At 38.8% G+C, this 24,716-nt stretch overlaps 1 protein-coding gene across 1 annotated transcript in view; it reads right to left on the minus strand.

Annotated features, from left to right (window-relative positions):
- Positions 1–4,484: 4,484 nt before the first annotated feature.
- Positions 4,485–24,716, minus strand: part of LOC141410805 (serine/threonine-protein phosphatase 4 regulatory subunit 1-like) — a 50,168-nt gene continuing 29,936 nt past the window's right edge. The window contains 4 exon segments of the mRNA XM_074041123.1: positions 4,485–6,355; positions 6,358–7,326; positions 11,032–11,214; positions 11,277–11,350. Coding sequence (XP_073897224.1) covers positions 4,485–6,355; positions 6,358–7,326; positions 11,032–11,214; positions 11,277–11,350 — 3,097 coding nt within the window.

The following is a 24,716-nucleotide window of genomic DNA, read 5'->3' on the forward strand; positions in this document are numbered from 1 at the left end:
GAGGGAGAAGATATGATTCTTGGTCTTCTGAGTCTGGCTAACCTCGCTCAGAATGATATTCTCCAGTTCCATCCATGTACTTGCAAATGATAAGATTTCATTTTTCTTCATGGCTGAGTAAAATTCCATTGTGTATAAATACCACATTTTCTTGACCCATTTGTCAGTAGTGGGTCATCTTGGCTGTTTCCATAACTTGGCTATTGTGAATAGCGCTTTAATATTTTTTATTTTGCAAATTTTCAAACCAACAGTAAAGATAAAATTCCAACAAAAATTCAGTTTACTTATCTAAGTTCACACTGTCAACATACAGACACTTCCATTTTGCCAGATAATTTGATTATAAACCAGACATCATGACACATCCTGCTAAATTCCTTAGCAGGCATCACCTAAAAAAAGGAACATTGTAAAAATGAATGCAATTATTGATGATAAGAAAATCAACATGAATGCAATGTCATCACTCAGCATAAAACTCAAACAGAAATTTCCCCAATTATCTAAAAAATGTCATAATGCCCTAACCAGCCCCATCAGTTATCAGTCGAGATCCATGCATTTAAGCTGGATTTTTTTCCCCACTGCCTCTGGTCTCCTTATGCTCCTTCAAACCAAAATGGTTCTCCAACTCTCTTGGGATTTTTTTCTACAACATTGAATGTTTTGAAGAGTCCAGACCAACTGTCCTAGAACATTGCATTACTACCTAGATTTTTCTTTCTTTTTTGGGGCAGGAGGTCAGTAGTAAAGTTTGAACTCAGGGCTTCACACTTGCTAGCCAAGCACACTACCACTTGAGACATGCTGCCAATCTATTTTGTTTATAGGTTGTTTTTCAGATTAGGTTCTACATTTTTGCCCGAGTCTGGTCTCAGACTGCAATCGTCCTACCTCTGCCTCCCACGCATCTGTGCGTGCAAGCATGTGCCACCATGCCTGGCTTGTTTGTTGAGATAGGGGTCTTGCCAACCTTTGCTCTGTTGGCCTCAAACTGTGATCCTGTGTATCTCCACTTCTCTAGTAGTTAGGATTATAGGCATAAACCATCATCCCCAGCTGATTCTTTCTTCATGAAAACTGTCCAGCATGAGCCCCCCACTATGCTGATATCTTATGTCTCCTTACACATCACACCATTAGCACAGGATGCCAGGAGGACATTCTGTATATCCACTACTAGCACTTTTCATTACAAAGACACATTGCCCCTGCCAACTAGTAATTTGTGGTGTGATCGTTTGAGGTCATGTAAGTATTCTATGCTTCAATATATAACCTCAACCTATATCCTATGGCACAACCATTGATCAAAAATTCATGCTTGCATCCATTATGCTGTATGCTACAAAAGGACGATTTTCCATTCTTATTATTCCTTCTACAACTATTAGCTATGTTTCTACTGGAACATCATATTACCATAAATTCATAATCTACTCTTTAAATTCAGTGTATTATCATTTATTGCCATAATTTTTTGACACTAAAATTGTCCCAAATTTGGTTAGCGGTAACGGTTCATGTTGGCTCCTTGGTCCTTTTGATATGGCATCATTAATTTTTCAGCTTTTTTTTTCTTTCTGGCCCAAGATACAAGTTCACCTTGTCCTTGCACTTTCCTTGCCCCAGACCTGGACTCAGCCATTTCTCCAAGGAGATAGTTGCTTTTATTTTAATATTTCTTGGGACAGTGTCTCATTATATAGCCCAAGTTTGATTCAAAAATGCAATTCTCTTGCCTTTGCCTCCTGAGTGCTGGGATTACACACAAGCATCACTGGGCAAATACAGACTTAACGTATATGACATAACAATGCAGACTTAATAACTGAATCATCTTCTTCTTCTTTCCTGGTACTGGGAATTGAACCTAGGACCTTGTACACGCTAGACAAGTGCTGTGCTTCTGAGCCTCCCTACACCCTGGGCCTGACGTAGTTCTTTTAAATGGGAAATAACTTCTTGAAATCAAGATCTGGATACTTGACACCATTACTACTGGGTTATGTCTTCTAGGTTCTCTTCATATATATGTATGTATCATGAGTTAATACAACATGTGGAACTGACATCCAGTACTATAAGATTCTTTCTCATCATCTACTTCTTTATATTGCCTCCTCCCTCACTTAAATCAATTGAGGTTTTCAACAATATCAAAATATTTACTCATTGGTTCATCCTAGCACAAACACAAAAATAACTTCAGAATTACAATACCAATATCACTATCTCCAAACCTAGGAAGTAAAATTGTAAAAGTAACAATGGTTCTAGGTCCAACAAAAGTAGAGTTTAGAAAGTATGTTTAGGAGCTAGCTGAATGAATTATTTTCTGTGTAGGTGGGTTAGTAACTTCATATACTGCTAAAATAATCTGTTTTTGTTTGTATTCCTATTTAGGTGCTTGGTTTTTTTCATAATTCATTTTGTTTTAATGTCTTTTGCAGCTCTGGGGATTGAATTCAGGGTCTCAAAGATAATATGCAAGTGCTCTACCACTTGATCCACTCCTCCAGTCCTTTTACTTGTATTTTGGTTTTGAGATAGGGTCTTGCTAACTTTTGCCCAAACTGGCCTTGAACTTGTAATCATCCTGCTCTGCCTAGGCCCGAGTAGCTGGGATTGCAGTTATGAACACCATGTGTGGTTTTGTTTTTTGAGTACATATAAAATGGGTGTTTCACACATCAAGACTATGCAAAAGGCTGCAGTCAATGAAGTCTTTCTCCAAATCCTCTCCACCTTGTTCTCACCACACATGGAGAGAAGATAAAGATAAACAGCCTTTATTCATGTATAACCCTAGTTCAACTACTTACACAAAAGGAAGTATACTATATACATTTTGTTTCTTGCTTTTTCTCACTTAATAAAATATCTTAGAATTCCACTATCAATTCACAGAGATCATTCTCACTCTTGTTGAAATGGAAAGAAGGAAGATTACAAAGTCCCCAACTGTGAAAAGTTCAGTCAGACTCTAGTATAAAGTTAGGTCTGAAGCCGATGTAGAAAGTAAGCTTGCTTTGGGTTCGAGTTAGAACTGAACTCAGGTTAAAACCCCAATGTCACTTTAGCCCAAGAATAGATTCCATTTAATACCATAACTCTTTACTCAAGACCCTCCATTCTAATATGTGTAAGTCATGTAGTCATTTCAGCACATCCTGCTCTTCACCCAGATTCTGGGTGAAACCCTGGGACAGGGAAGACATGAGACCCCAGACTTTAAGAGACCCTACTCTAATGAGACACACAGAGTGTGCATGAATAACTATATATCTAAAGTGCTCTGCGCATACAGAGAAGAAGACAACTATCTCCCTAGAGGAATGAAAAAAGAAATCCTACTAGAAGGGAGTTGAGTCTTTTTCAGGTTTTAAAATTCACTCTAAGCCTGATTTTGGGTGAGTATTGGGATACTGCCTATACCACCCCCTCCTGCTGCACGGAGAATAGCTCTGCGTCATGAGTCTCTTGTCAGGAATATACGTGTGACATTAGCGGAGGTACTCAAAGTTGGGGACAGGACTCACTGCTCCCATTTCCCTTTGGCAGAAAGCACTGGCTTCAAGATGAGTGGGTTTTGTTCATCAGGGTCAACTGTGCCTCCTGGATGGGATCTTGGAGGTAGGCGAAAATGGAAACTTTCTTATTTCTTGTGAAAAAACACAGTGACTCCAATGTAGCTCATTTCATTTCCTTTACAATGGTCAGATTCAGGCTAATGTTGAGCTGTGTGATCAATTCTAATCAATTGTGACTGTGTGCTCACACTGATGTGAGCACGGTTCTCCTGGAGTGTCCAGAACAAAAATGGCCATGACCCTGAGTGAGCATCATGACCACTCACTGGGGAGGCCTTGTAGGAAACAAGTGCACAAGCACAGTAGTTTGTAAAATAAAGGAAAATAACCTCAAACACATTGTCTTGTTTGCAACGCATAATCTGTTGGCACATTATACAATGATGACTTTTGTTATGCTCCCATCTGAGACTATTTAGGGTCTTCTAGTTTCTGCCTGGATCTCGTCTATGCACGCTAGCAGCAGTTGAGATGTTTTATTTTTAGCTAATACTGGATAATTGACAAGTAGAATTCTTCCTAAGATATGTTTCTTTCAAATCCATTATCATTCTTGAATGCATGGGAATAAAAAACTAGTTTTTAAGAAAAATGGTTTTATCTAGTTTTTCCATTTTATACTAAATCATTAATACAGGTCACAAATCACATTTATTCACAAACCACATTTATTTGTAAACATCTAGAAAAAACCCAAAAGTTTATATATCTCTTTATACATCTTATTAATAAATTCACAAGTAAGGAAACTTGTACCATAACAATTCTAACAGTATGACTTAAGACTCTTGTATTTTCTCTTTAACTATTATAACCCCTGGTACAGAGTGTAGGCAACTGGTACCTGCCAAGGAGTCAATGAGAAGAAGTTCTCTACACCCACAGCTATTACAGACCCTTGTGGGGAGGTTGAACTTCAGCTTTTGTGGAAGCAGAACACCAACGTTCAGGTTGAGGAAGGTGTGCTGGGACATCTTCAGAGACTTTGATACTGGCAGGATGTTTGCTTGCAAAATATTTCACATCACTGTCTTGGTCCATCTGAAGTGCCATGATGGTTTGCTCCACTGCTTCCTGATAACAACTAGCAGATGTTAAGAACCATTCTTTTTTAAGGAGAGTTTGTCTTAATGTTTTTGCAAGTAACACTCTAACATTTGGAACCTTGTCATTCACCAAGATCAGCAAATATGGCATCAAATGTACAGTAAACTGCTCCATGGGGAGGCAATCATCTTCAATGACATTCTGGCAGATGAAGACAAAGGCTTGCCAACCAGACCACTTGGGACACCTCCCAAAATTCTCTACCAGCTCATGGATGAGATCAGCTCCAAAGGTCACAGGTGTCTCCCTGTGAAGCTTCTTCACCATCTTGCTGACAAGCTTGTATGAAATCCAACGAACAGAAGAAATTTTGTTTGCACAGAGTTTCAGAGCAATGGGACATAAATAGTCATAAACATCTTTGGGACTATATAATTGTAGAAGTAAAATCAGCTGCTGAGCCAGTTCAGCTTGAAAACGCCAATTTATACTGTTACCCGCCACTAAAAATCCCTGAAGTTGAAAAAGATATTCTCTCCTTTTGTCAATATGAAGAAGCTTCAGAAAATCATGCAAGTGTTTAAGGACACCTATCCTGACTTCATCAACATCTTTTAAAAATTGATTAAAAATTGGAACCAGATCTGCAGCTGTCAACTGCTCTCTGAGGATAAGTGCAAACTCATGCATGGAGAATGCCAAAGTTCTTCGAACTTTGTATTGTGCGTCTGATGCCAGAGTCTTGTACGTCTCTCTCAGGTAGTGCCAATTCCTCCTGCCAAGTGTCAGGGCCACACCTGGCAGGCTGTATGCACAATGCTTAGTGATTTCAGTGTCAACTGTGTCTGCAAGAGAGGGATTGGTCATTGACAAGTACTGATCCAATAAAACCTGGGGTACAACATCTTGCACTTCAGGCCTCCTCTCCTCAGAGCTGAAGCCACTGCTGGTGCTTGCATCAGCATGGCTGTGGACATGGTGAGCAGTGGTGTCTATATTGTCAACAGCATCACTGACTAAAGGCACAAAATTATTTTGATTTATGTTACAACTAGGTATCTCATTTACCATATCCAACTCTTCTTGCACCTCATGTTTCTTTTCTGTACTGAAGGTTTCCTCATGAGCATCCAGCCAGGAAGCATGCAGCACAGTGGACAGCACTTCCACCTGTGCTTTAACATCTGGATCATCAATGTGGGGCTCTAGGTTTTTTATTGATTCTTCCAGTTCTTTCCTGGTAGAACCTGGCACAGGAACTTCAGATACTACTTCTGGTCTCTCTGGGCAGAATCTCTTCCCAGAGTGCTGTTCAGGCTGTTTAAGCTCAGGATGATCAAGTTCATGATGAAGAGCTCTCTGGAAATTGAAAGAGTTGCATGCTTCCTGATCTAAGTGAGTGCAATCTTGTGAATTGGTGCCAACCTCTGGTGGGAATACAGATTGGTTACCACATTTATTATCAATTTTATTGCTGGCTGTTTCCTTATTAGATTCTGAGGACAAAGTACAGAGTAAAGAGCTATCCACTGGAATGCGTATTTCACATGAAGAGTTTCTACAAGTTTTAGCAGCACCATCTTCCAGTATGTTTCCCAGTTTGATGCTGGAATTAGTGGTACTGAGATCTGTAGAAACAGTTTCTTGTCTGATTTTCCCATCCTCAGCAATGTTTTGACCTTGAATCCTATTTTTATCTTCTGAACTTTTTTTTCATCTTTAAAATGTTGTCCTGAGCTAGATGGATTAGCAAAAGTACTTATGAAAGGTCCCAAAGACTGAAAAGCTGCTTGGCGAACCCAACATGAGGGATCATTGATCAAGTCCACAAATAGTGTTAATAGCAGGGTCCTTTGAATTTCTTGATGTGTTGCACGTGAAACTGCCATGAAGCATGCAGCACAAGCCTTCCTGACTCCCCGTATGTTATCATAACACAGCTGCAAAAACCTTGGCAGCAGCATTTTCTCAGTAGCTTGCTGGCCAACTACACTGCAAGTATTTCCAATATTGTCAGCGCAGACCTTTCAAACATGAAGCATTCTGTAATCACAGCACATCTCACAAAATCTAGGAAGGATAAGACATTCTGCAATATCCTTCCCAACCATGGGGGCTATCTTACACATGATAGGCAGAACTTCTGCTTTCATGAAGTCATCACTTTCTGGGGCTGATAGCTCCTTGATCAGAGGCCATACTTTGGTCTCCACATCAAATCGCTCAATCGGTTCCTGCTCCAGAAGAGCCAGCAAAGCTTCCAGACTTGTTTCCCACACCTCCTTATTCGGCTCTCTGAGATATCTAATGACAATAGGTAGTAAGTATTTGGAAAAAGCATATGTTCTTGAATGCCAGTTAACTTTGCAAAACAATGCAATGTGAGGCATCTGTTTCATTAGCTCTGCTCTCACAGTTGATTCTGAACCATCAGCTAATTTACTAATTCATTTCATAACAGCAATACAGTCTCTTTCATTGTCACTGACAGCCCTCAATGTAACCAGCAAACTCTGGGCCACCATTTGTCTGTTAAATACGTCCTCACTTGAAGCATTCTTGTCTAATCTCTCTAGCGGTGTCAACATTTCATCTTCTGAGACAAAATCCAGGGCTGAGGGTATAGTAAAGCCATTAGACTCTAAGCAGTAGTCATCCACATCAAGTTTGTCAGCATCTACACCTGAGAGAGAAGAAAGACAGGTCAGTGCCCTTGGCTAGCATGGGGGGCGGGGGTGGCCTATCTCCTAATGCCTGCCCAATGCTCACCTGCAGCTCCCCATTGATGTCTATTTTGAGGTAAAAGAAACTCTGTATGAATGTGCAAGGTTACATTTTTTTCCTAGACACACCATTTTCCTATTTATTCTGTGACTGATTATTGCTTCTGGTTTGAATCTTCTTAGGAAATAATACACATGTCCCACAGACCTATTACTTTCAATATTTTTTTGTGTAAATCTTTAGGCCATGAATAGATTTTGTTTCCCTAGGACAATAACTTTTTAAAAATAGTATGTGACAACAGGTCATCTTTCCTTTATTTCTTCAGTGTCACGTCCCTAACACTGGGGGTGAATGTTGGAGGCAAGGAGTATATGAGAAAAATCCCCATTTATTTCAAAGATAGTTTGTACCATTCATTGAATAAATATCCTTTAGCCAATGCCTCTCCTCTGCACGGCTTTAGACCCCAACCAATTCAAAAGCTGAGAAAGAAGAAAGCACACACCTGAAATCCTTGAGGATTTTTCCTCTGTATCAGTATGTGTAAATGTTGGATTAGTGTGCATGCAAATATTCAGGTTGATTTGTATACAATCTGTTGATCTGATTTTCTTATGAATAAAATTGCCCAAATTATTCTGCATTTTGCTTCAATTGGAAAATTGAGAATGATGCCCCTCGATACAAACATGTGTGTACTGCAATTCGATGACAAAATTTATTAAGCAAAGTAACCATCAAGTCTGGTTCTTTCTTAAATGTATTTTGAGATTTAGCTTTGCCTTTTGTGATGTATCATCTTATTTGATAAAAGAATTCATGTTGTCTATGTGACCAATGAAAGTTTAAGCTTTTGCCCTGAAAATATGAGGTGTATGTTCTTGCCACAAAATATAAGTGTTAAACTAACTGAATTTATAGAAAACAGTCATGTTTTGAATGTGCAAGGGTCCATTCTTCTTAGACACTTTATTTACCTATTCATGTGTGAAGGATTCTTGCTTCTGTTTGGAATCTTTCTGGGAAATGAAACACATATTCCATAAACCATACTTTCATGCTTTTACCATGAGCTTTTTCACCTAAATCTTAGGCCATGAATAGAATTTGCTTCCCTAGGACAGCAAAATTTTAAAAGTAATATGTAACAATTAGCTCTCTTCCCCAGAATTGGAGATGGTGGACTATCATTCTCACAAATACCTGTGACAGAAGTACCGATGAGTAGTCCTGTCCTTGTGGATGGTGGGGTTTCATAGAAGTTGTTGTTGTGGCAGGATCTAGAATGATGGTGAAACATCCAATTCATGAAAGAGCATCTTCCTTTATCTGTTATTGGCTCTGGATCAAAGAGGAAGGGAGATTATTTCATTTAGTGTTTCACTTATTTCACCTTATTCCCACCATGTTCATTTTATTGTGTGCTAGGTACAATACATAGTAGAAGAACTGAGCTATTTGTACTGTAAATCTCCCACATTCTGAAACTGGTTAATTGGCTTGCAGAGTTAATATATTCTTTTTTTGTCAAAACCAGTTCACTGGTGGTTAGACCCAGTGGGCCTGATCAGACTCAGCTTAATTCTTCCCATGTGAATGCATCTTAGACAGTGTTCTCTCTGGCCTGTAGCAATGTATCACAAGACCATCAACACCTAATTAGAGAAAATTCCAGATGGTAAATACGCTTGATTAATTGACATGTCATATCCCATTTTTAAAGCTAAAACTCCAGTTGTTTTATAATGTTCTACTTTCAAAGCAAATCTTCTCCTGTTTGACTTTCTAAACATGTAACCAAGGTCAACTCTATCCCATCAAGGGCATCTGCCCTTACTGACACAGCCTGCCTCAGTCAGCCTCTGGTCAATTCACTGTGCAGTCTGTGTTCAAACCTGAGTCCAAAATTTGTACTGATCAGCTATGAATGTTTTCCACACATGGTACCTTCATATTTTATTAAGTAACATATACCAAATATTTAAAAACATAACAGGTAAGCCAACATTTGCAAGATGACTGACATTTGACCAAATATGTTTAAATAACTGCTCACTTGGCTTTTCTGGCATTTGCTATGTATAAAAACATGGGGGCAATGCTTGTTGGGCTGAATTAGATGCCAGTGTGGATTTCTGGCTTTGCCACCTACTTGGACAATTTATTCAAAGCTCCTTTAGGTTTAATTACTCTGCTTACCCTGAAGGATACTATCTATACCTCATTGGACTAATGTACTCCTCAGAACAAGGCATGATTCATAGCACTCTTGATGAAATTAAATTGATCCCTCACTCAGTTTAAGGCAGCCTAGAAAACATTCTCCTCTTTACAAAGCAAGCTCTACCCCTATTTTCATTTCAGTTGGCAGCCTCCAGAATTAATGCTACCTCTCTACCTGTTGTACATACTTGCAACAACACAAAAGGTAGAAAAGAAGAAAGTGCACACATTCTTGAATCCTAGAGGATTTTCCTGTATGATAATATGGACAAATTGATGACTACGAATGTAAATACACAGGTTGAATTGTTTCTCAGATTTTATTATTCCTAAAATTACCCAAAATACATTCTCTTACTTAGTCTTAAGAAAAAAATAGTTCCCTGTCCCTTGATACAAAGATATATACGTGAGCTATTCTATGAGCAAAGTCTGACAGCAAAGCAAATAACAAGTCTAATACTTTCTCAAAAATATTTTCACACTGAGCTAGGTATTTTGTGACATATGTTATTTGATAGGAGAGATCATATTGTCTATGTAATGAATAAAAGTGTATACGGGTGCCATGAAAATATGGGGTGGTAATTCAACCTAACTGTACAGAAACCCAGCAGGTATTAAACAGTCCTAGAATGAATTAGGTTAGTGAACTTTCCATGATCAAATTAGGGTATGAAAAAAATGTAAAAATCATAAACTGTGGGCTTATAGAATAACAAAAGGACAACAATAAAATAAGAAGAAACTCTGCTCCAGACAAAATATATCCCAAAATTATAATACATCTGTATCACTAAATATCAGAGGGAGAATTCTTTAATATTTGAGGAACAAACAGTAAGTAAGATTAATAAAAAGTCCCTGACTGATAATGTTCTTTGCAATTCTAGACTACATATACATCTGTGGCATATGTGGAATGTAAACTGGCCTTGGGTTAGAGTTGGATCTGAATTCAGGACAAAATCCTAAAGACACTTCACATTAAGTATAGATTCCATTTAATACCATAAGTCATTACTCAAACCTATCCATTACAAGTGTACCTAAATCATGCAGTCATGACTACTCTAGCCCCTGTCTTCTAAGCAGCAACTGTGGGATGGGTAAGATATGAGAATCCATAACTCCAGAGATAATCCTTTAATGAGACACACAAATGTGTGCATGCATAACTCTTTGTCTAAAGTGCTCTGGGGATACATATAAGAGAGCAATTATCTCTATGGAGAATTGAAAAAATCCTCCTAATAGGGACTGTGTGTTAACTTCAGTCATTAGAGGCATTCTAAGCCTGATTCTGAGTGAGTATTGGGTTCCTGCCTGTACTACCTCCTCACACTGCATGGAGAATGCCTATGGGTCATGAATTTTTTTGGTCAGGAATGGAGGCATGAGCTAAGAGATAGTACATGAAGGAAGGGAAGGTACTCACTGCTTCCCTGCTTGCCCGTGGTTGGATGCCTTGGCTCTAGGAAAAACAGGCCTCCGAGGTCTGGGGACACTTGCTGCCTAATGCAATCCTGGAGGGTCAAAGAAGTTAACTTTTTCAGTCCCTGTGGCATGAATGCCTTATCTCCAAGGTGGTTCATTTCAATAGCGTACGGAAATTCATGTCCTGTGTGGAGAAAAACTGAAATATTAATTCAGGCTGATGGTGATGGGTGTGATCAAACTTACCTTTGGCTGAGCTCACAAACATTGGTATGATCTTGGTTCTCTTGGGGTCTATGGAGTGAAGGATTCTGTGTCTCCTGAGTGTGAATTATGCACACTTATTGAGGAGACCATTGGAAAACAGGTGCCCAAGCACAGGAGTTTAATAAAGAGATTTACAAAAAAAAAAAAAGAACACCTTTGAGGATCCCAAATGGCAGCTAGGGTAGGGAATCAGAAATCCTAAGCTCCATATCACCAGAAAACTCCTTGAGACGTTGGAGCTACAATTGGGTAATTCTGATTGCTCCTAGCCAAAATAATAACTACCATCACATTAGGTGCAAATAAAATTCAAAGACTGACTCTTTGAATTAATCAGCCATTAATTGCACTGAACAGTGACAAAAATCCCTTGCAGCACAGCCAGCAAGGCATGTCTGGCCCTGGGAAAAAAGCCCCTCAGCTGTTTCTCTTCTTTTTTCTTTCTTTCTCACAATAAGCAGAAGACAGACCATCAATCAGAATCAAACTCTGCAGCATCCTGAACCCCTAGCCCATGGAAAGCCTTCACATAGGAAAAAAAGCAGAGTAATTTCTCCTCACCAGCTGGCTCCAAAGCTGCTTGTGTGAAACTGCAGAATGAAAAGGTGAGCATTAGGTACCATGCATGACTCCCCTACCTAACACTCGGGAAAATAATCCAGTGCAGCCCCTGGGCAGACTGACCTCCCCCAGCAAAACTTAGAAACATAAAGAATGGACTGTAATCTAACAGTGACAGCAGAGAAGGGGGTAGAACACAGAACCTGCCCAGAGAATTGTGGTAGGGCAAGAAGCCAAACTCTCAGTGAACTGCAGGAAAAGCAGCAAAGGCTGAAAGCAGGGGTGGGGCAACAAGCCAGCATCCCAGAAGAGCCACCAGCAGCCAGAAGACATGGAGAGAGGCATAAAGGCTGAAAGCAGGAGTAGGGAGACAAGCCAACCTCTCAGAGGAGCCATTAGTACCCAGCAGAGGCTGGGAAAAATCACAAAGGCTGAGAGCTGGGGTGGGGCAACAGGCCAACCTCCCAAAGCAGGGCAGGTGGTGGATCCCAGAGCTGGTCTCTGAGACAGGGAGGAGCTGACCAAATAGAGCTGCAGAAGAAGAGCAATGCAGCTGCTGCCTAGTGAAAACAACAGCTCTGACCACCCTGCACGAGAGGGCAGTCTTCCCTCACAATTTCAACTAATCTTACATATAGAGCCATAGCAAAAACAGCAGCATGGAACTGGTACAAAAACAGATATGAATACTTGTGGAACAGAATAGAGGACCCAGATATGAATCCACACAGCTATGCCTTATTTTTGACAAAGGTGCCAAAACATACAATGGAGAAAAGACAAATGTTTCTGGGAAAAGTGGTTACCTACCAGCAGAAAACTGAAACTAGATCCATGCCTGTCACCCTGTACTAGTATCAAAGTGGATTAAGGACTTTAATATCAGTCCCAAAACCTTGAAGTTAGTACACAAAAGAGCAGCAATACCCTGGAAGCAACACTTATATTGCAGAACTTCAGCAGCCCAGCAACTAAGAGGAAGGATGGACAAATGGGACTAAGTGGAATTAAAAAGCTTCTGCACAACAAAAGAAATAGGCTCCAAACTGGAGATCACCCACAGAATGGGAGAAAATATTTCCTTATACATTACACAAAGGACTGATAGTAAGAATATACAGGGAGCTCAAAAAACTAAATTCCCCCAAAATTAATGAACCAAAAAAAAAAAAGTGGGCAACTGACTTCAACAGTATTCTTTCAAAGGAAGAAATCCAAATGGCTAAAAAAACACATGAAAAAATGCTCGTCATCCCTGACTGAAAAGGAAATGTAAATCAAAGCCACATTAAGATTACACCACACTCCTGTTAGAATAGTTAGCATCAAGAACACCAACAACAACAAATGTTGGTGAGTATGCAGGGGGAAAAAGGAACTGCATGATGGGAATGTAAATTAGTACAACCATGATAGAAAACAGAATAGAGGCATCTTAAAAAAAACTTAAAATAGATCTGCCATACAATCCAGCAGTACCACTCCTAGGGATATGCCTGAAAGAATGTGACTCAGGTTACTACAAAGGCACCTGCAAACCCATGTTTTATTGCAGCACTATTCACAATAGTCAAGCTATGGAAATAGCCAAGATGACCTACTACCAATGAATGGATTAAGAAAATGTGGTATTTATACACAATGGAATTTTACTCAGTCACAAAGAAGAATGAAATTTTGTCATTTGCAAGTTAATGGATGGAACTGGAGAACATCATCTTAAGCAAAGTTAGCCAAGCTCAGAAGGCCAAAAATCACATGTTCTCCCTCATATGTGGATAATAGGCATAACATAACCTAAACACAATAATATCATTGGATATGGATCATACACTAAGGGCAGACTGCACAAGGGAGGAATAGGGAAAGGGAAGGAAACCTAAAATTTGAATGTGCTTAATGTGCTCACTGTAGAGGAATGAATATAGTAATCTTAAACTGGCAGAGGCCACTGTGGGAAGAGGACCAGGAAATAGTGAAGATGACTGGCAGAGATGAACCAATGTGGGTTGCAATACACAGGTGCATGGAAGCAATGTTAGGAATCTCTCTGTATAGTTATCTTTATCTCAAACTAGCAAAAACGCTATGTCTTATTATCTCCTATGTGTTCTCTTTAACAAAATCCAAAATCGGAGAACAAGAAGGCAGAAAAGATTCTGCTGTGAAGGGGGGGTGGGGGAAGGGGTGGGGGAGGGAATAGGAGGAGTAAGTAAATGTAAGTAAATGTAAAAATGATAAAATAAAATTTTAAAAAAGCATAAATATGTTGCCTTGCTTGGAATGCATAGATCCATCACTGAATTGTACAATGGTGACTATTTAAGGCCTTCTAGTTTCTGCCTTGACATCACCCAAATTTTTATACCTTAGAGTACCTTAAGAGCTTGAATCCTCTAACCTTCCACTCATCATTTTAAACACTTGTCCTCCCTACTGCAGAGACTTGTAAACATGGAAGAAAATATATTGGTGGACATTAGTTAATATACTTTAAAAATTGAACTATTCATGCCAAGAATAGGTAAGATTGTCATATGCGATGTCAGTTTTATCAAAAGAGATTTTGTTTTCCTTTGCCAGTTCTCAAATCAGGGCTACTCCTGAGCAGTGGAGTGGTTTTCCTTAGGCTTCGCTCACACTGCCGTCCTCCCAGTGTTTCCAGACAGAAAGTGAGCAGACGGAAGGCTGTGGGGTATTAGAAACCAGAAACAAAGTACAAAACACTGCTCTGAATTACTTCCTTTACAAAGGATTCTCAATTTTTTCCCCAAGATGGCGACTAGAGGGAGGAAGCAGAAAGCATGCTTCCTAAAGTAAAATCTTGGAGAGACGCTGGAGATACACCTTGCAGGAAAAACCATCAAAAAGAGGCAAAACTCCAACACCTCCACACCCCCAGCCTGCACATAGCATCCCCATTCCATGTTAAACACAGAAAGCATGAAGGCTCCCACGCTGCCAGACACCAGCTCCTAACCTGCTTGGGAGAAGCAGACCACTAGGTGAGCTAAGCAGCACATGGTATTCCCACAGACAACCCTGGGACGAATCAGCATAGCCTCCAGACAGATTGACACCCACCCAGGGACAAAAGAGAAAAAAACCAAACTGAATAATAAACAAGAAGCTTTAAAAAAAAAAAAAGACAAGACAGGTAGCAAAGACGTCAGGGTGCCCTGATCTCTGGAGAGTGGGGGAGGGGCAATCCCTCTTGCAAACTGTAAATAAACAGGACAGCCAGAGAAGGCGGGTTTGGCGCCACCTCCCCAGTGTGCTTGGAGAGGGGAAGGCTTGTAACAGCAGCTAAAGTGTGGCATGCTCTACAGGAGAGTAGGGGAAGAGCACTCTCCATGCAAACTGTAAATAAACAAGCTGGCCGGAGAAGGCAGGAGTGGCAGCACCTGCCCAGCAACCCTGGAGCAGGGAAAGCTTGTAACAATGGCTGTCGTGGGGAAAACTCCACCAGAGTGGTGGGGAGGCGTACTCCCTCATGCAAACTGTAAATAAACAAGCTGGCCAGAGAAGGCAGGAGTAGTGCCACCTCCCCCAGTGTGCCTGGAGAGAGGAAGGCTTCCAACCTTGGCTAAAGTGTGGCAGCTCCACCCAAGAGTGGGGGAGGGGCACCTCCCCATGTGAACTTTAAATCATTTTTTAAAAAGACTGCAATTGCAACAGATGTGTAGGGCTGTATACTGGAGAAAACAAAAGGGGCATGCGTCCAGAACTCTAAATAAATAAAGCCTGTTGGGCTAGGTGAGTGTAAAGCTCATTCCTGAGATCTACAATAAATAAAGCCTGCAGCAGATGGCTGACAGTAGGTGGCAGGTAAGCCGCAGCCTCAGATAGACATTCACAAAGCTGTCTCCATACTCTTTTTTTCTTTTCCTCTTCCTTTGATGAGACCACTACAGAACTAAGACTGGCTGCTGAAGGACTAAATGAAACTATTGCATTTGAACTTGGGATTTTAAAAATTTTTTCCCCTTTGATGAGACAACAGGACTACTTCTCAGACACCAACACCAGGACTGCAGGCTGAAGGACTAACACCAAAGTTATTAAGACTGAAACTTTATTGCATTTGAACTTAGGTATTTTTATTTTATTATTATCCTCTCTCTGTCTCTCTAATGCCTGTTTAGCTTATCGTTAATCAGTACACTATCTCTCCCTGTTTATTTCTTTGGCTGTATTTTTGTTTGTTTCTTTGTTTTCCCTTTTTCTTTACCTTCTTTGCATTCCCTCTCCTCTCACCCTTCCATTCTAGATATCACCATTGTTATTATTACAACCTAGACAATACTTAATTGCACACAGTACAGGGACAATAACAATAGCAAGGGCAATGATGGGAAGATGGAAAAAAGAGGGAAACCATTTTCCCCCAATAATAAATTACTACAGGAACCAGAGGGAAATGAAGAAAACAGATACCCAGACCCAGACTCCAACAAAACAAAGATAAACCATGCCAAAGAACCCACTGAAGCCCACAAGAACACCCTGAAATAAGAAATCCTTCAAGTAATCCATGAGAATTTTATAGAGATGATACTGGATATGGTCAACCAAAATGTACAGGAGACACTCAAATTCCAAGACAACAAAAATAGAGAATTTGAGAAAGCACAAGAACAAACAAAATAAACTATAGAAGCACTGTATAAACACCAAAGTGAAACAAAGAACACAATAAATAAAGAGATAAATGAACTCAGGAAAAAATAGACAACATTAAAGAGGAAGGGACTCAGGATATGGAAAGCCATATCCTGAAAAGAACGAAACAGAAATGCAAAACAAAATGGAAGGCCAATCCACCAGAACAGAACAAGCAGAAGACAGAATCTCAGAACTCAAAGATGAAATGGTAATTAAAGGAAAAACCTAAGAACTATAAACAACTCAAGACTTGTGAAAAGAAAATGCAAGGACCGACTGACTCCATCAAAAGACCAACCCGGAGAATCATGGGCATTGAAGAAGAGGTGCCAGCAAAAGGAATGCATAATATATTCAAAAAAATAATTACAGAAAATTTCCCAAATCTAAAGAAAAATATGCCCATACAGGTACAGCAGGCTTCCAGAACTCCAAACAGACCTGACCACAATAGAACTACCCCACAACATATTATCATTAAAACAAGTACAGAGGCCAGAGAAAGAATATTGAAGGCTGTAAGAGAGAATAAACAAATAACATACAAAGGTAAACCCATCAAAATCACAGCAGACTTCTCAACAGGAACATTAAAAGCAAGAACAGCTTGGGGTGAGTTCTTCCGGGCACTGAATGAAAATAACTTCAACCCTAGGATACTCTACACAGAAAAACTATCATTCAAAATAAATGGAGCTATAAAAGTCTTCCATGATAAGCAGAAACTAAAACAATATGTGACCACAAAGCCACCACTACAAAAGATTCTTCAAGGGATTCTGCACACAGAAAGTGAAACCCAACTTAACCATGAAAGGGCAGGCAGCACCAAACTACAGGAAAAGAAAAAGCAAGAAAGTAGAGAGTAACCTTAACTTAGGCACACACAATCAAACCCTCAAACAACTAAGACAATTAAATGACAGGAATCACCACATACTTATCAATGCTAACACTTAATGGTAACAGATTAATTCCCCCATTAAAAGGCACCATTTGACAAACTGGGTTAAATAGGAAGATTCAAGAATTTGTGGCTTACAGGAGACCCATCTCATCAACAGAAATAAGCACAGGCTTAGGATGAAAGGCTGGAAGATGATTTACCAAGCCAATGGCCACCAAAAACAGGCAGGAGTAGCAATACTTATCTCGGACAAAATAGACTTCAAACCTATATTGATCAAACGTGATAAAGAAGGATATTCCATACTAATAAAAGGGGAAATAGATCAAAAGGAAATAATTATCAACCTATATGCACCCAATGTCAACACACCCAATTTCATCAAACATACCCTGAAGGACCTAAAAGCATATATTAACTCCAACACAGTGGTTGTGGGAGACTTTAACACCCCACTATCATCAATAGATAGATCATCTAAATAAAAAATCAATAAAGAAATTCTAGATCTAAAACAACCACAGATCAAATGGACCTAGTTGATGTCTAGAGAACATTTCATCCAACTTCTACACAATATACATTCTTCTCAGCAGCCCACGGAACCTTCTCCAAAATAGATCATATCCTAGGGCACAAAGCAAGCCTCAGCAATAAGAAAATAGAAATTATACCATGCATACTATCTGATCACAATGCAGTAAAACTAGAACTCAACAACAAAAATAAACACAGTATGCAAACAGCTGGAAACTGAGTAACTCATTGCTTAGTGAGCAATGGGTCATTGATGAAATAAAAGAGGAAATTAAAAGGTTCCTGGGAGTCAATGAAAATGAAAACACAACCTACCGGAACCTAGGGGACACAGCAAAGGCAGTCCTGACAGGAAAGTTTATAGCCATGAGCGCATATATTAAAAAGACTGAAAGATCCCAAATCAATGACCTAATGATACATCTCAAACTCCTAGAAAAACAAGATGAAGCAAATCCCAAAACAAACAGCAAGAGAGAAATAATAAAAATAAGAGCAGAAATCAATGAAATAGAAACCAAAAAAACCATACAAAGAATTAGTAAAACAAAAGTTGGATCTTGGAAAAAATAAATGAGATTGATAGACCCCCCAAAACCAGGCAAAGACACCTCCAAAAAGGAGAACTTTAGGCCAATCTCCTTAATGAACATTGGTGCAAAAATCCTCAATAAAATAATGGCAAACCAAATTCAACAACACATCAAAAAGATCATTGACCACGACCAAGTAGGCTTCATCCCAGGAATGCAAGGGTGGTTCAATATACAAAAATCAATAAACGTAATACACCACATTAACAGAAGCAAAGACAAAAACCACTTGATCATCTCAGTAGATGCAGAAAAAGTCTTTGATAAGAACCAACACCATTTCATGATAAAAGCTCTAAGAAAACTAGGAACAGAAGGAAAGTACCTCAACATTATAAAAGCTATATATGATAAACCTGCAGCCAGCATTATCCTTAACGGTGAAAAACTGAAACCATTCCCTCTAAAATCAGGAACAAGACAAGGATGTTCATGACCTCCACTCCTATTCAACATAGTACTGGAATTCCTAGCCAGAGCAATTAGGAGAGAAGAAGGAATAAAGGGAATAGAAACAGGTAAAGAAACTGTCAAAATATCCCTATTTGAAGACAGTATGATCCTACACCTTAAAGACCCAAAAAACACTACTCAAAAGCTCCTAGACACCATCATCAGCTATAGCAAGGTAGCAGGATATAAAATCAACATAGAAAAACCATTAGCATTTCTATACACTAATACTGAACAAACTGAGAAAGAATATATGGAAACAATTCCATTTATAATAGCCTAAAAAAATCAAATACCTAGGTGCAAACTTAACAAAGGATGTGAATGACCTTTACAAGGAAAACTATAAACTTCTAAAGAAAGAGATTGAGGAAGACAATAGAAAGGGGAGAGATCTCCCATGCTCATGGATTTGTAGAATCAGCATAGTAAAAATGTCTATACTCCTAAAAGCAATCTACCTGTTTAATGCAATTCCCATCAAAATCCCAATGACATTTATCAAAGAGATTGAAAAATCTACCGTTAAATTTATATGGAAACGCAAGAGGCCACAAATAGCCAAGGCAATACTCAGTCAAAGAACAACGCTGGAGGTATCACAACATGGACTTCAAAATATATTACAAAGCAATAGCAATAAAAACAACATGGTACTGGCACAAAAACAGACATGAATACCAGTGGAACAGAACAGAGGACCTGGATATAAAGCCACACAACTATAACCAACTTATCTTTGACAAACACGGTAAAAATATACGATGGAGAAAAGACAGCCTCTTCAACAAAAACTGCTGGGAAAACTGGTTAGCGGTCTGCAAAAAACTGAAACTAGATCCATGTATATCACCCTATACCAAGATTAACTCAAAATGGATCAAGGATCTTAATATCAGAACCCAAACTCTAATGTTGATACAGGAAAGAGTAGGAAATACTCTGAAGTTAGTAGGTATAGGGAAGGGCTTTCTCAATGAAACCCCAGCAGCACAGCAACTAAGAGATAGCATAGATAAATGGGACTTCATAAAACTAAAAAGCTTCTGCTCAGCCAAAGAAATGGTCTCTAAACTGAAGAGACCACCCACAGAGTGGGAGAAAATATTTGCCAGCGACACATCAGACAAAGGACTGATAACCAGAATATACAGGGAACTCAAAAAACTAAATTCTCCCAAAATTAAGGAACCAATAAAGAAATGGGCAAGTGAACTAAAGAGAACTTTCTCCAAAGAAAAAATTCAAATGGCCAAAAAACACATGAAAAAATGCTCACCATCTCTAGCCATAAAGGAAATGCAACTTAAAACCACACTAAGATTCCACCTCATACGTTAGAATAGCCACCATTAGCAACACCACTAACAACAGGTGTTGGCGTGGATGCAGGGCAAAAGGAACCCTTTTACACTGCTGGTGGGAATGCAAACTAGTTCAACCACTCTAGAAAAAATTTTGGAGGCTTCTTAAAAATCTAAACATAGATCTACCATATGATCCAGCAACACCATTCTTGGGGATATACCCAAAAGAATGTGACACAGATTACTCCAGAGGCACTTGGACACCCATGTTTATTGCAGCTCTATGCACAACAGCTAAGATATGGAAACAGCCCAGATGCCCCACTATTGAAGAATGGATTAAGAAAATGTGGTACTTACACACAATGGAATTTTATGCAGCCATGAAGAAGAATGAAATCTTATCATTCTCAAGTAAATGGATGGAACTGGGGAACATCATTTTGAGTGAGGTTAGCCTGGCCCAAAAGACCAAAAATCGTATGTTCTCCCTTACACGCAGACATTAGAACAAGGGTAAATGTAACAAGGGGATTGACTTTGATCAAATGATAAAGCAAGAGCACATAAGGGAGGTATGAGGATAGGTAAGCCACCCAAAAATCTAGATGTATTTGTTGCCCTCAATGCAGAGAAACTAAACCAGATACTTTAAAGGAACTGAGGCCAATAGGAGAAGGGCACCAGGAACTAGAGAAAAGATTAGTTGGAGAAGAATTAATTTAGAAGGTAACACACATGTACAGGAAAGCAATGTGAGTCAACTCCCTTTATAGCTATCCTTATCTCAACTAGCAAAAACCCTTGGTCCTTCCTAGTATTGCTTATACTCTCTCTTCAACAAAATTAGAGATAAGGGCAAAATAGTTTCTGCCTGGTAGTGAGGGGGCAGGAGGAGAGAGGGAGGTGGTGAGGCGGTAAGGGGGGGCGGGGGGAAGGGGGAAGAAATGACCCAAACATTGTATGCACATATGAATAAAGGAAAAAAAATTTAATTAAAAAAAACCCAAAGAATTCTCAAACATACTGTGCTGTAAAATGAATTTCATTATCTAGGAGGTATATATAAGCTCCCTTTCATCCATTTCTCACTTTTCACTGATATACTTTGGTGAACTCTTGCTTGTCCTCTTTGCCTGGCACAGACACAATGTCAATGGTGCATTCAGACCAAGAAATGCAGCAACTTTTGACTTTTGGGTAGAAGAAACCTATCTGTCATCAATACAATAAAACAAAGGCATCAGGATGACCAGGAGTTGATCCACACTTGAGAACCAAGAGTACCTTAAAAATAATGGATTCAGAAAGGCTGATAAGGGGTCTTCATGAACACTAGGCTCTTAGAGTGCCTTAGAGCTAGCCATGGGTGAAGGTGTTCCAAACCTTTCAGTTATTATTGAGACAATATTTTATCAAATTAATACAGCATATTAAGATAAATGTTTCCACTATTCCCTTCTCTAATTTATTTTATTGCTGACCCAATTTTACAAAAATATCAACATTATTAAAAAGGAAAATGCTCTATGATTATCAGCAGAAATTATCTTCTCTTCACTACAGCATATGCAATTTATCATAGCCCTTCATGTGCTGGAATGGCTTTGTTTCTTCAACCACCCTGAAAACCTGTGAATTTTTCTTCTAGCTAATTGTTCCAATAAGTATTTTAAAGATGAATAATGTATCATTAACTTCAAAAAGACATGCTGGAAAATGCAACCTAGTAAATACAAAATACAGGTTGGTCAGTAACGGAAGACTTTAGGAGTCTGATTATCTCATTTTCTATTTATGCTGAGAAAAGTTCTGAGTATAGACTTGTTTTAATTTAATATTTATACATGAATTCACAGCAATGGCTGAATTTTAGAAGATCCTTACAAAAGAGAGGCTCTCTAGTCTTTAGAAAATGGGACAGTGGATTTTTATTGAGCAGGAGCAATAAATGAGAAAAATTAATTTCCTATCTAATTTAAATGTCATGAACAAAAAAATATTCTTTTTTTTAAAAGAAAAATTTCACTATTTTATGTGAAAAATCAGTACCAAACTTCTCATTATCTGTACCAGGTTTCCAACTACCTGTGATAGAGTAAGTGCTAGGTAATTATTTCTAAAATGTACAAGTGAATATTGTGGGCCATTTTTATGTTTAGAGGTATTTAAGTGTCAAACAACAATCAATACTTTAGAGGCACAACTTCAAACCCAATCAATCACATTTTAGATCTCTTCCTGACATTTTCCAATAAGTGTGAATGGAGCTTCTTTTTTTCCAGAATTGAAGGATAGCAGGTACTCCTTCTCGCAGCCCTGAGAGACAAAAAGGACTAAGTATCACAAAAAAGTAATTCACAATAGATTCTTGAAGAACATAGCTCCTTGACATTTCTGTGTTTCTAAAATGGAAAGGAATTTGTATCAGTGTAGATGCTATGCTATTCTATCCATGAGGTGGCTACAGTTTTAACAGTGCTGATTTAAGTAACTCCTATACACTTCGGAGCCTCCAATAGATTACTCCAGATTCTTGTCTATGGCTTCTGAAGGAGCATGGATCTACTCTCCACAATGCAACCAATCAAAAATCAAAGTTATCTTTCAAAAATCTCAAAAATCAAAGTTATCTTTCAATTTAAAAGTCAGTTGCAAGTAACTTACATTTATTCCTGGTATTGAAAGTGTTTTCTTGATAATATCATTCACTGTATCAGTACTTGTTGTAGTCACAGTAACAGGCTATAAAAAATGAGAAAAATGCTATAACTTAAAATTCCCAAAGCACATGATTACCAGTCATTGTCAAATTATTATCCATATTCAACAAGCAAAGCTTGCTGTCAGGTGATGACAAAGTAAAGCACATGTAGAGCACACACCCTTGACTGTAAATGTTTTTCATTCCTTTATATAATGTGAAGTCAGTAGAAAGCATTTCAGTATAACACATTTCTCTTCAAATAAAGGATCTGTAGCATTTGAAATACAACAGCTTAGTTGAGAAAGAGAAAATTCAGTATTCAGAGAGAGCATGGGGACTGGTCTTGAATACTGAGGCTGATTCCACAAAAGGCAGACAGTAGTTTCAAAAGGAGGAGCTGAACCCTTTCCTTCTCTACCTACATTATGTTTTGATAGTATAGCTTTTATTTCTTTGCATCTCAATCAGTTCTACTAAAATCAGAAAAACTGGCTATAAAAGACATTTTCAAAAAACCACTACGTAGAGAGAACTTTCTCTTCAGGCAATGAAACCTTCCATAATTTTAGTTCCATTCCTGTCTGCAGGAAATAAAGTCATTTCTACTACATCCCAAATTGCAAATGATTCTATAAAATAGAAAGATAATTTGTAGAAAACCTGAAAAGGGTTAAAGGGATTCTGAGTTGATACCATTGAACCATCTGAATTTCAAAATATATTATCATAAAATAAGAAAATTACTATCCATGTAGATTTTGTAACATTAGATAGATTTACAATGAGGATTGTGTTACCTGATAAACAGTGTTTAAAGAACACTTAACAGCTACTGTGCGTGGTGTCACACTCCTGCAATACCAGCACAACAAAGGCCTGAGGCAAGAGGATTGACTACAAATTTGAGGCCAGCCTGATCTACATAACAGGACTCTGGCAAACAAACAAACAGCCTTAAAATTATATTAAAAATAAAGTTAAGGAAACACTTTTATAATTCATTGTATTTTGCCTTATGGTAGACTAACTGATTGACATGACAGATGATCCTGGAATTTGTTAATTGGATTTGTGTGAGTGGGGGTGGGTGGGTGGGGTGCTGAGAATCACCCAGGGCCTGGCATATCTGGGCAGGTGCTCTACCTTTGAGTGTTAGTCAGACATGGAGGTCTCAACAACATTTTTTTTTTTGCCCAGGCTGGCCTTGAACCACAATACTTCCAATCTCTAGCTTCTATGTATCTAGGATTACAGGCTTATCCATGAAGTCTAGCCAGAATTCATTAGGTGTTTATGAACAAATCATCTTAAATCCATTCATTTCACATTGTGCTACTTAGAGCCTAAGAATTGTGAAAATGTGTTTCAGAACCCAAAAGTATGGTTCAAATCCTCCATACTCAGGGAAGTCAGAGTTTCTTGGGCTAAAATATCTGGATGGTACAAGCTTTAGCTTAGAATTTAGTTAGAAGTAAAGTTTCTGTAGTCTTTAAGATGTCAGAAATCTCTTCCTCACAATTTTAAAATTCCACCATAAAGAAAAAAAAATACTTTGAAATTCTAATCATTTTCTAATTTATATTGTTTATAAGAAAGTGGGTGGATGTGAGGGTGATCTGGCTGCGACATCTGTCACCACATTGATCGCCAGGGTTGATTCGGCTGATCTGGCTGGCTAGGCGGGTGTCC

This window comes from Castor canadensis, chromosome 9 (assembly GCF_047511655.1).
Source record: "Castor canadensis chromosome 9, mCasCan1.hap1v2, whole genome shotgun sequence".
NCBI classification, from domain to species: domain Eukaryota; kingdom Metazoa; phylum Chordata; class Mammalia; order Rodentia; family Castoridae; genus Castor; species Castor canadensis.